A 13,688-nucleotide genomic window follows, 5' to 3' on the forward strand; every position below is an offset into this window, starting at 1 on the left:
ACCGTGTCGACTTTTTGTCAGCATCTGATAAACGATGAAAGTTTATTCCCAAACGAAATTCAGCGAGTTCGAACGAGCCGTCGTAAACATTGATAATGGCTAATTCTTTGCATAAAAATTTTCTCTCGACAATGAATCCATCCATGTCAATGATTTGGGTGATTTGAGCCATCTAAATAAAAAATGTTTTCTAACCAATGATTGATTTCTGTATAAAATAAAAATTGTACTTACCGTGAAATGGAGCGAAGATCACACGTTCGCTGAATAACGACGACTGTGGGAGAGAGTCATCTATAGTATATATAATACCCCCACCACTATACTTATCGGTGTGAAAATAAATATGGAGGAGATTTTTTGTTTATTCGATTAATAAAAAGATGTTTTTCCATTGTTTATTTATTAAAAGATTCATTTTCACATTTATTCGATTAAAATATTGTTAACGGTAGTTTAAATAATTTTTCGCACAATGTTCGTCAATGGATTGTACTCCACGATGCAGTCGTGTATCATCAAGCAGTATGCGGTTGTCGAGGGGGCAATGTTGGCTCGACATTCGAATTCGATTCGCACGTCGATCGTGGCATTTTTCAGCGCTTCGTTTTGCCGAGAACAATCGAGAACGATGAATGGACCGTATTTCAGGAAATCTATGACGTTGAGTAGCGCCTCGCCGTTTCCATAGTATGATTCTTGGAATTTTGTATACATATCGTAGAGCAGCGCGTATTTGTCTTTTTCGAAATCAACATTTAGATCATCGTACGGATAGGTTTCCGAATTCAAGTAGAGCCGAATATTGGCTAATGCGCAATGATCGAAATGCGTAGCTGTTTTCGTTAAATTATTCTTTCGCGCGGTTTGTAAAGCGAATATCACGTATCGCGGTTTTTCCATTTGCGGAGCTGTTTTTATGGCCCATGTGTGCTTCGTAGTCGCCTGGAGCAGAGGATACTCGTACAGTTCCCATGATCGAAAGCTCATATCGATCGGCTTGTCGTTGCCCAGAATACGTAACATCGACAGCTTATTTATTTCATCCAACGTGACGTGTGGCATTCGCCATTGAATTTTGTATAGATCCAGAACGGGTTTCGCATTTTCGGAAGAACTGTACAACGCGTTTGTGTTGGTACGCGAGCGAATTAAAATCAATTCGTGGCGGGCGTTTATTACAACGCGTTTGTAGTCTTCGCAGAAGCCCAATAACATGCTCATAGGTATGCAAAAGTTGAAGTTTATCGCCGCTGTGGTTGTCGCGGTTTTCCTCTGCGCCTCGGTGTTATGCGTCCAGCCCGCGTTGGATAACGCGCTGCTTCTCGTCGTGGACAGGCTCACGTAGTTCTTCAGAGTCGTTGTAGTACCAGGATTTCTGGACCGATCGATTTCAACGCCGTTCAATTCGTAGCGTATTTCCTCGAACATAAACGCAACGGCATTGTTATCGAGAGCCGCCGATTCGATTGTTGATCCCGCTGGTAATTCAAGTTTCCCAGGCAAACTAAGTTTTCCCTCGACGTATAGGAAGCTTCTGCACGGGAGCGTGTACAAGTCTTGCTGTTGAATTGGTATGCGTATCTCATCGTTGTTTTCAAACGTTGTGTTGGCATATGGATTGTATGTGTGCAGCTCGATCTTCGTTATTCGATTGTCGAAGATCGGCGCTTCGGAGATGCTCAAAATGTCCTCGAACATGGTGAAAAAAACACTTTTTTCCTCTTTCACTTGTTTTTAACAACGAATCCCAAAGATTTCAGATACTCTGCGTTTCTCGCGGTCAGTTTTTTACACTCGTTTGGTTTCTTATGAATTGATGTGTTCTTCTTCAAGGTCGTATTGTTATGAATTAACATTGCTTCGTCGCATGTGTAGTCGTACCGTGATTTCTTCACCGCGAAAATCGATCAAACGTCCGGCTTGGTCCACGATGCGAATCGTTAAATCATCGATTGCTCGCACAACGATTGGAAGGTAAATGACTCGCGTGGGCGTTTCGGACAATTTATACCCCGGCGGTACCTTGGGCGCGAACTCATGTATCGTGTGAACGAGTTTGCCGTTGTCGTACGATCCGGTGGTTACGTTACATTCTACTCGAATGATGTTCACGTTAATGATATTCACAGGCGCGTTGGATGCGTGCCACGTGTTCGGCGATAAAACGCGGTTCGCGGAAAATCCCAGAATGGACCCCACGCTGTGAGGCTTCGCAAAGTTTATCCGAAACTTGCTGATAATTTCGCTTTTCATGGTGTTGTTGTTAGCCTGCAGGACCAGCGGATATTCATTATCGGCATCTTTGAGAGGATATCGCGTGCGTATTTCATGCCTCAAGTACGCGTTTATCGCTTCCAATTCGTACGAGCCGTCGGGGATGATGATCTCTTCGTCTCTGTCGCCGAAGTAGAATAGATTGTTACCGATGCTAGCGCTGATGTTCGGTATCGTGTAATAAGTTTGCAAATCGAGCAATCCCAGCTCGTATTCGTCGTTGTCCAGATTTATAGGTGGAATGTGCTGAGACGACAGAATGCTGCTTCTTCCCGACAACGTGAACGTGAATGACCTTTGCATCTTTACGACTCGCGGAGAAATTTCACACACAGTTGTCCGCACACGCTTTCGTCGTAGTTTTGAAAACGTCTGTGATTATACGAGATTGTCGCGTTCGCGCCAAAGTAGCGAATCAACTCGACCGGCGGGCGAAGATTCCCAAAACTATCGAAGTATTTGACACGCGAGCCGTGTTTTATGTATGCAACCCAGTGCGTTCCGGGTCCGCGACTATTATCTAGATTGACGATACCTCGCTCGTTTACCCATGCGCGTTCCGGCAAATTGTCACGCATAAAAACCCCGCGAAAATGTGGTAATCTTTCACACGCTGTCGTCAATTCGACGTCCGTCGTCGTGTTGTCTTTCTTTTTTTTTTTTTTCTCTTAACCTTCCTCAAGCCTTCTCCACGCGTATACGGCGCGAGACGTAACCCGCGACCCTCCATGGTGCGATTGTGTCGCTCGGCTTCTTGCAATTGTTTCTTCGCGGCTTTCGCGGCGTTTATAGCTTTTACTACTCCCGCGGCGCCGCCCGTCAATGCTCCGATAGCTGACAAAGCGGGCAACAGCAGCGGTAGAAAACCACCGCGTTTGGCGATTGGGAGAATTCGTTTTTTTCGCCTTTTCTCGCGTTTCTTTAGGCCCATGCCTAATTTCGTTTTAGCTTTCATGGCTGCCAACACAGCAGCCGCAGACACCTTCTCTCCGAACGAAGCGTCTCCGGACTTTATGCGCTGTAGCACTCGATCCGCCAAAATATTGTCGGCCACGTGACGATCACCCAGATCCTTGTGCAGCGAATACGCTATGTCGTGCTCGCGACAGGCAGCGTCCAACGGATTTATTCCACGGTCCCCACGGGCTAATCGTGCACGCAGTTTCGTACCAGGACCGCAGAATTGATAACTAGGTATATGCAATTCGAACGGTAACGCGTTTACAGCTCTGTTTAAAAGCCCCTTACCGAGGCGCGGCATAAACTGTTTTTAAAAAAAAGAACACGAATCCTTTTTTCACGGGGGTCGGAGGGGGACTGATACCAACAATGTTCGAGCTCTCGTATAAATACTACCCACCACCCATCGAATCAATCGAAGCATGCGTTTCGTAAAGCAATCTTTGGATATTCGTGTTCCGACGCGTCGCGCGTTCGACGATCACTCCGAGGCGATGCGAAAACATGGATCATTGTTACCCGGTAATGTACGATGTGTGATAAGCGGTCCGTCAGGATGTGGTAAAACGAACGTTATGATTAGCCTGTTGGAGAGCGCGAACGGATTACGATTCGCCAATGTATACGTGTACTCGAAATCGTTGCGCCAGCCAAAATACCAATACTTGAGCAGACTGTTCTCATCCGTGGGGAAGGATGTGGGCTACTTCGCGTTTGCTGACAACGTTGACGTAATCCCTCCCGCAGAAGCACGGCCCGATTCGATATTCATCTTCGACGATGTGGCGTGCGATGAGCAAGATATCATGCGAGAATATTTCGCGATGGGTAGACATTCGCACGTCGATTGCTTTTACCTGGGACAGTCGTATGCGAGAATACCTAAACATTTAATTCGCGACAATGCTAATCTGCTGATTCTGTTTAAACAAGATGCCATGAACCTGCGACACGTTCATCAGGATCATGTAAATACCGATATGCCGTTCGAAACGTTTAGCGCGTTATGCATGAATTGTTGGCGAAAGAGGTATGGATTTCTCGTAATCGATAAAGACAGTCCTGTCAGTCGAGGTCGTTACAGACGCGGATTTAACGAGTTTGTCGTACTGTAACGGACACATTTGCTCGATAAGAGCCGTTGGAGTCACATCTCCGATATGTCATCGAAGAAGAGGAGCTCCGATATGTCGTCGAAGGAGAAGAAGAGGAGTTCCGATATGCCGTCGAAGGAGAAGAAGCTGCGAGCTTCGATCGCGAACGAAATAGCGAAGACCAGCGATACCATACGGAAAAAGTATTTAGCGTTGAAAGTTGGGAAAATGGCTACCCAGGAGAATTTGCAAGCAAATTTACAACCGATCGTCGAACCGTTGAAACAGTTAGTTAAAAATACAGCTACCGCCGAACCGAGCGACGACGACAACGTGTTCGACGACATTAAGGAGTCTCCATTGCGAAAAAAAAGAAGATTCTCGGATATTAAGGGAACGCCGTCGTCCATTATGAAAAAAAGAAGAAGAATAAAGAAGAAAAAGAATGACAAAGTCAGTTCGAGAAATATATATGTTGACGACGACGACGACGACGATGACGACGAGCCGATGATGGTACCGCGACAGGAGGAGGAGGATACCTTCCAATCACCGCGCACTCCATCTTTGGAATCTTCTATGCGTAATATTTTTGAAAATCCTGAAATTCATCACGAGGAAAATCAACAGCTATCCGAGAATTTCGGACCTTTGGCGCGCGAATATTTACAAAAATTTTTTACCGGCCCAACGAAAAATTCCGACAACGTGTACGGAGTATATCTGCAGGACGATAAGCTGATGCTGGGAAATTCAACGTTTGAGGTGGCCAACAACGATGATATCATCATTAGAGGGCTACGGTACAGAGGGACTCGCGGTCTTTACGAATTGATATTCAATAAAGTACCCGACGAGCAGGCGTGCACCGAGGATGATAAGAACGCGTACAAAAGAATTCTCGTTATTACACAAGCGCATCGACGCGGGAATCAGATAATGGGAAACAAAGGTTTCAAGTATAGAAAAATTATAAAACCGTTGTTTTCGTCGCCAAGTGGAAGGGGTATTCAGCTTCCAACTTTTATGCGCGTGACCGACCATCCAATCGATTACGTGCATTGGGACGATCCGAACGAACTCGTCGATCGTCTGAGATTGTTGACGGCTTCGAGGAACGCTGGCCATTCGGGGCATAACAACGAAATAATGTCGATAATCGAGGAACTTCGCGAGGCTGGTTTAATTATAAATTAAAGTTTACGAGTTGACGACATGTCAGTCGATAAAATTGTGGCATTGTTGCGGCTGGATAAAATGCGCGTTCGTTTGAATTGCTGCGAAACGAATCAAACGATATCCTCGGGAGGAGAAGACGACGGTGAAAACTGGAACCTGAGATTTCATCATCTGGAGACGAAACTGGACGAGATATATCAACAAATACTACGGATCGAAAAGCAGTTGTACGAGTTGGTGACGGTAGGAAAACCACAAGGTAGCAAGAGATAAGGTATTTCGCAGGAAACAGCATATCAGGCGGTCGAAGAAGTCTAAAAAAATGTATGTCAACAAATTTGGTACATCGTTTCGTGAAACGAACAAGCGAAAGTTGGATGTTCCTTTCTATTCGTTACAAAAATATGTACACGATAACGCAATATGTTTGAACAACGCTAATTTGTAGGATGCGAATGGAGCTGGGATCGAGCGTGTGGCGTATCCCACCGCAAACGATCACGCGACGACCAAATCGTACGTCGATGACATTGTAAAACGCGGTGACGAATATGTTAAATCAAAGGTGGAAATATACGTGTTGGACAATGTGATGAGACTGGACAAAAAACTGAAAACATCCGAAGGAACGTTGAAGTCCGAGATCATGGAGAAACTGAACAAACAACTAAAAACGTTAAGGTCCGAAATCGTGGAGAAACTGAGCAAAGACCTGAAAACATCTAACGAAACGTTGAGGTCCCAGATCGTGCAGAAACTGGGCAAAGACCTGAAAACATCGGAAGAAACATTGAGGTCCGAGATCACGAAGAAACTGGACAAAGACCTGAAAACCTCTAACGAAACGTTTAGGTCAGAAATCACGAAGAAACTGGACAAAGCAGTGAGAGCTCGATTCCATATCTAGGTAGCGAGAACAAGTACTGTGTGGTAAGTCTAGATCAGAGGTTCCCCCTCCCAGGTCTCATTTCAAGATTTCTAAGAAAGTTCTAAAATATAACAATGGCATCTCCCCACCACCACCTCCCTAGAAGGAGCGAGAGAGAGAGTGAGAATCATGTCATTGCGTGGTGGCAATTCAAGAAGGAAACGTCGTACTCTCTCTCTCTCTATCTCATCACGATGAGCATTAACAAATCATCCTACGAACTTATAAGAAAAGTTATTCGGGACGTTACGTCGAATATCGGCAAGGAAGAACGGAATTTCGATTGCAAGGAAGCGAACAATCCCATCCCGTTCAATAGATTGTTGTTGGATCTTTTAAGCTCGATACGTAAACACGCTGTGATCATGACGGATAAAAAAGACGCGTACTTCGATGCGGAGTTTCTATCTATCCAAAATGTGAAAGCCCCCGCTAAGAAGACTGACGCGGCAACGAAAGGCTACGTGGATGATCTTGTCGCCAGCAGCAAAGCGATGGCTAGCAACAACGAATTTTTCGATGCGAAATCTCAACGTATTAAAAATTTGGGGACACCAACCGACGAGAACGATTCGGCAACGAAACTCTACGTCGATAAGACGATCGATTTGTTGAGAAAAGTGTTTGCAGACGAATTTAATAAGAGCGCCGAGGATATTCACGACACGCGAGACAAGATCGAGCACATCCATGAAATCGTAACGGACAACGAGCTCGCCGATAAATCGATGGTGGCGAAACTGAAAGACATTGAGGAATGCATGCAACAGAATCAAGAAAAGCTGTCGGAGTTTGAAACGAAGATAGAGCATAATTATGGTGGAATTCTCCGTGAAAAATTTATCGAGCTCGAGGACAGGTTGATCGAAGTATTGAAGTACGAGCAGAGGGTGGATCATGAAAAATTGGACGCTGTTGCGAAATTTTCCGATAAACTCAGCGATAGACTTTCAGCCGTGGAACATAAAATCGGCACGGTGAACGCGGACAAGTTGAGCCAGGGAAAGTTGATGCTTCTTGAAAACAATGTGGCGGATATGCAACAAAAATTCGCAACTGGCGGTTATGAAACCGGTCAGGAATTGGATAAGAGATTTGAAATGCATAGAGAGAGCATGCACAAGAGATTGGTCGAGCTGACGGGAGAGGGAAATATAACTGGGAAATTTGAAGATTTCAAGAAAAGTTTAAACGAGAAATTCGAAGAAATATATGTGCAAATGCGACGTATCGAGGAGCAGCAACAAGAAATGATACGCGCAGCTTTCGACGAGCTAGATAGTCGAGTGCATCGACGCTTCGAGGACTGGAAAGAATCGATTGAAAAGAGACTAATCGGCGATGAGTAAAGAAAAAGTGAAATTGGTAGAAGAGCTGCACGCCCCGGCGAGACGTTTCTTCCCGCGTAGACGGGTGATCGTGCGAGGATTCGATGATCTTTGGCAAGCTGATATCGTCGAAGTTCAGCAATATGCGCGAGATAATCGGGGACATCGATACATTCTTACGATAATCGATGTGTTTAGCAAATACGCGTGGGCGGTTCCTTTGAAGAGTAAAAATGCGAGCGATGTGTGTAAAGCTTTCGCGTCCGCGTTGAAGAAGGATGGCAGAGCTCCGAACAACTTGCAGACCGACATGGGCAAGGAATTCTACAACGCACAGTTCCAAGAATATCTGAGAAACCACAACATCCGTCATTACTCGACCTTCAGCGCTATGAAAGCTTCCGTCGTAGAACGTTTCAACCGCACGTTGAAGAACAGCATGTGGAAATATTTCTCGTTGAGCGGAAAATATCGTTGGATCGATGCGCTTCCCACGCTGATCGAGGACTACAATAATCGAAAACACCGTACCACCCGTATGCGCCCCGCGGATGTGAACCGTAAAAATGCTGAGCATCTTCTGTCCACCGTGTACAGCAACGTGAAGATTGCCGGTCCCGCCAAATTCAAGGTGGGCGATCGCGTGCGCGTCAGCAAATTCAAAACTCTGTTCGACAAAGGATACACGCCGAACTGGTCGACGGAAATATTTAAGATCATCACGGTGAAACGAACGAATCCTGTCACGTACCTCTTGATCGATTCAAAGGACAATCCTATCGCCGGCGGATTTTATGAACACGAGATACACGCGGCTAAATACCCCGACGTATATTTAATTGAAAAAATATTGCGCAGAAAAGGAAATAAAATATATGTAAAATGGTTAGGGTTGGACGCGTCGCATAATTCGTGGATATCTAAAACTGCTATAGTTTAAAACTTCAAATATGATTTCTACTTTTTTATAAAAGATCTTTTCATGTAATTTTTATTAATAAATAATGTGTAAAACGTATTCTTCAATTTTTTTCCCTGACCTGAAAGAGAGAGAGGAAATTCTTATACAATAATAAATTTTTTTTATTTTAACGTATTCTTCAGTAACACTCTTACATTTTTCAACATTCTTCTTCTTCAGTAACACTCTTATACATTTATTCTATTAAATGATATAAAACTGATCTATTCTTCAGTAACACTCTTACATTTTTTTCAATGATATCAAACTGATCGAACACGATTTTCGTAGGTAACACAGCCTTTCCCTGTATCACTTTAGATCATCTGTTTCATGACTCGAGTTTAATCACGTGATCACAGCATTATTTAATATCCCACAGACACCTTATTTGATATTCATCGACGCGGGATCTGGAGGAATTGTTAGTGAGATTTGTTGAGAATGAGACCTGTTCATAGCACAATTTAATTATGTGATCAGAGAATTGTTTTGATGACAAAATAATGCGGTGATCGCAGAATTAAACTCGAGCCATGTAGAGGTTCGTTCTCGAATCTTAAAAAGCAACTCCTCCAGATCCCACGTCTGTGTATATCAAATAAGGTGTCTGTGGATATCAAATCAAGCGGCGATCACGTGATTAAACTCCTGCCAAAAACAGGTTATCTAAGTGAGACAGAGGAAAGGTAGTGTTTCCTAAGAAGATCGTGTTCGATCAGTTTTACATGTGTGCCTAATCTTCAGTATACATATGCATTCAGTAACACTCTTACATTTTTCAACATTCTTCAGTAACACCAATTTATTCTATTAAATGATATAAAACTGATCGAACACAATTTTCTCTGGGAACACAGCCCTGCGCCAATCTCTCACTATAGATTATCTGTTTCATGACTCGAGTTTAATCACGTGATCGCAGCATTATTTGATATCCAGACTGGAGAGTTGAAGGAATTGTTGGTAGATGGGAGAACCAATCTCTGAGTCATAACTACACCTTATTTTGATATTCATCGACGTGGTATCTGGAGGAATTGTTAGTGAGATTTGAGAATGAGACCTGTTCATAGCACAATTTAATTATGTGATCAGAGAATTGTTTTGATGACAAAATAATGCGGTGATCACAGAATTAAACTCGAGTCATGCAGAGGTTCGTTCTCCAATCTCACTAACAACTCCTCCAGATCCCACGTCTGAGGATATCAAATAAGGTGGAGTTAGCACTCAAAGATTGGTTCTCGAATCCGACCAACAATTCCTCCAATTCCTCAGTCTCTGGATATCGAATCAAGCGGCGCTCACGTGATTAAACTCCTGACAAAAACAGATAATCTATAGTGAGAGAGTGGTGTAAGGTAATGTTCCCGGAGAAGATTGTGTTCGATCAGTTTTACATGTGTGCCTAATCTTCAGTATACATATGCATTACAAATTTTTAAAATAATGTACTTCAGTAACACTCTTATTTTGAATAAAATAATGTAAAATCAAAACATCACGTCCAGGATAACAGTCTCTCTCTCTATCTTACCATACATCATCTGTTTCATGACTCAAGTTTAATCACGTGATCACAACGTTAATTGATATGCACAGAGCGGGATATTGAAAGGATTGAAAATAAGATTCGAGAACTGACCTGTTCATGACAGAATTTTAATTATGTGATCACTGCATGGAATTGCTCTTAAGACTCGAGAACTGACCTCTAGATAGCAGAATTTTAATTATGTGATCAGAGAATTGTTTTGATGACAAAATAATGCAGTCATAACATAATTAAAATTCTACCATGAACAGGTCAGATCTCGAATCTTAAGAGCAATTTTATGCAGTGATCACAGAATTAAAATTCTGTCATCTAGAGGTCAGTTCTCGAATCTTAAGAGCAATTCCTTCAAAAATCCTAGTCTGTGCATATCAAGTAAGGTGGTGATCACGTGATTAAACTCAGACCAGTAACAGATGATGCAAAAGTATGATAAAGAACGAGACTGTTAACCTGGACGACATGATGTTGAATCAGTTTTACATTTTTCATTTTTTAAAAAAAAATCTCGCGAAATTAACATCGCTTAGACGCTTCTAGCGCTATAACCTCGGCGCCCAAAGTCACCAGTTCACAATCTATTAGCGAGTTTTGATCGAAAGACCGGCTCTCGACAATTGTTTTGATAAAATTTTTTACTCTAACATTTTTTGAAATAACAACGAAATCGGCAAATTTTGCAGCAACGTCCGGAACGTTGTCTACTAATCCTATATACATACTATCTATACAAAATTCTAAATTGTATATGTTACACATAGTTTTCTCAGTAATATATATATTTATGGTTGAGTTCGCTATTTTAATTAGCTCCCGTCCATTCAGATTAACCATTTCCAAGGTCAAATTATCACCAAGTTTTATGCGCTCCATATTGCTTTGAATAATCGGTTTCGCGCGCAGCAACTCTCTCCATGTTTTAATTGAAAATAGAAGTTCATTTCCACGGCTATCACCGATAGCCAGCTCCGCATAAATGTCCTCTCCGATCCGTATGCCAAGTTCCAAATATTTGAAATAATTCCCAGCTATGGAATATCTTCTACACAAAATCCGTACGGAACGTGATTGGGAACTAGTTGACAAATCGATCGGTTCTGGTTGAGAATATCTACAGCAGATTAATTTTTCAGACATCTTTCTAAATTTCTTCCACATTTTTTTTTTTTATATATCTTTTTTCTACTTACATATCATCTTGGCTTTTCACAGACTCGTCAATTTTTTGACAGTTGTCGAGCTGACGACGGTTGAACATCGTTCAAACCCACACTTTTCACCGTCTCACTCTCTCACGATGTTAACGTTTTCGTGGCGGTTGCTCGAGTATTCTGCCTGACGCTCGGATTGCATTGTTTTATAGAACCATTAATCTACATACCACTTCCTTGCTACAGATAGCGGTCAACAAAGTTTTTTTTCAATCTCCATCCCAACACTTCCTTTTATGGCAATGAAACGATATTGTAATGTCCCCAAGGAAGTGTAGTGACCAAATTATCACAGATATACCGTGTATCGTCGTACGGACTTAACGCTAATTTCATTTCAGCTATGGAATACACTCGATGCTGTACCGACATTATACGTTTATTGTTAATGCTCTTTTCCGTATGATTATGAAGACACTCGACATAGTCTTCAAAACTTATATCTCTGGCTGTGGCGTTTGTCCTAATGCCTTTGATTTTTTTCGTTTCGCGGCAGGTATCATCGTCGTCGCGCACGCGAGTAGCATACATTTTCGCGCGAAGCCCCACGAACTCAGTCATAATTTTGCCCCCGTTCTCATCCTTCATTAATCCCAGCATCTTTTTGTTCGCGATCGGAACGCCGTACGCGTTGTTCTCGACATAATTACTTGTATCGTATCGATGGATATCACGTTTCATCGTCTCATACACATCGTCGCAAGCGATCTCGTATATCAGACTGTCCGTGTCCGTGTACAAAATCTTGCAATTTTGTTGGAAATTGGGATACATGTACTCGTAATGAAAGCTGTACAAATGAGTTTTTGATATATCCAATACGGACATGCCTATGTAGATGGGTTTGTGGAATTTGAGTAACAGCTTGTTTAGCTGTATCGCGACGAAATCCTCCGAAAACACGGTACAACTGTGAAAATTTGGTCTGGCTATCAATTGCTCGACACCGTATCGACCGTCCCATCGGGAAAGCAATTTCACGTTCACGTGATTTCGAACGTTCTCCATTGTTTTTCCAAACACAGCGTTGTTCATTAATTTAAACAAATTTTTAGAAAAATCGTTAGTCGCCTCGGCGCGTAATTTCGTGTTCAAATCGATATAGCCGTGCAACCATCGCGATTGTTGAAACTCTAGAATTCGATAAATTTTCTTCAATTTTAGGTTATGCTTTAAACTTTGCTGTAAATACCGATAGTGCAGAACGTATCGCTCCTTATCGCGAAGCGTTGCCATCAACTTTCTCTGCCGGCTCGAGTCGGCCGCCGTGTCGTGACTCGGACAGAACGGTAGATCCGCGTGAGCATCGTGAATTTCACTAGGATACTCTAAATCAACCTCCAAAATGTATCCTACAGGGCTGTCGATTGGAACGGATTCAACGTTGAAATTCTCTATGTCCTCCACCCATCGAAAGTCTCTGTACGGTAGAGGTTGCGACATAGCCCAACCGTATAAATTGTTAACGTCGAAATACATTAGATAGGTTGACGGTTTGCTGGAGTCATATTTTGGTAAATACTTGTTGTTTGCACACGCATATCTCTGAGAACATTGGCTCAATCCGCCGCGTATTCCTCGCTCCACGAATAAAAGCATGTCCACGTCCGTGAACAACTCCAATTCGATCTTAGTCATTTTCAGCATCACGTCCCACGCGAAACCGGGAAGCGTGTAATAATGCGCCGGATCGAGTTTATAGTTCTCGAGACAGTCGTCGCGGAAATTTTCGAAAACATCAGCCAATAACAACACATCCAATTTCAAATACAAATCGCTGTACTGTCCCAACGTTTTTATAGCGAAACGCGACCAAACCGTGCTCGCGTGAACGTAATCGGCGTCCGATATCCCCCTGTCGCAAAGCTGATTGTAAAATGCCTCGCGCGACGGCAAACACGTGTCGTTTAATTTGTCGTACGACGCCAGATAGTCGTACGGAAAGACGCCTTTTCTAGTCAAGAGATTGAAATCGTCGACGTTGAGATGATCAAATTGATTTCGTACAACGCGTAATTTGTTTTTGCCCAGATACGATGATAACTTGTCCAAACTCGAATTCAAGAACTTGAAGGAATCGATAAATCGAAACTTCAACAACTTTGCATAATTTCTCTTTTCATCTTTATTCGCAACAACTTTCGTGAACGAGATGTACCGCTCTTTTGTCAACGGCAACACAGCTATCTTAC

General features: G+C 42.8%; 1 protein-coding gene across 1 annotated transcript; it reads right to left on the reverse strand.

Annotated features, from left to right (window-relative positions):
* Positions 1-456: 456 nt before the first annotated feature.
* LOC143210692 (uncharacterized) lies at positions 457-1,701 on the reverse strand. Its single transcript, XM_076427803.1, has one exon. The coding sequence runs from the start codon at positions 1,699-1,701 to the stop codon at positions 457-459; it is 1,245 nt and encodes a 414-aa protein (XP_076283918.1).
* Positions 1,702-13,688: the final 11,987 nt, after the last annotated feature.

The sequence above is a fragment of the Lasioglossum baleicum genome, chromosome 1, assembly GCF_051020765.1.
Source record: "Lasioglossum baleicum chromosome 1, iyLasBale1, whole genome shotgun sequence".
NCBI lineage: Eukaryota > Metazoa > Arthropoda > Insecta > Hymenoptera > Halictidae > Lasioglossum > Lasioglossum baleicum.

What these genes read in the sequence shown, in the direction of transcription:
- LOC143210692 (XM_076427803.1), bottom strand. Translation starts at nt 1,701, where the DNA reads ATGTTCGAGGACATTTTGAGCATCTCCGAAGCGCCGATCTTCGACAAT.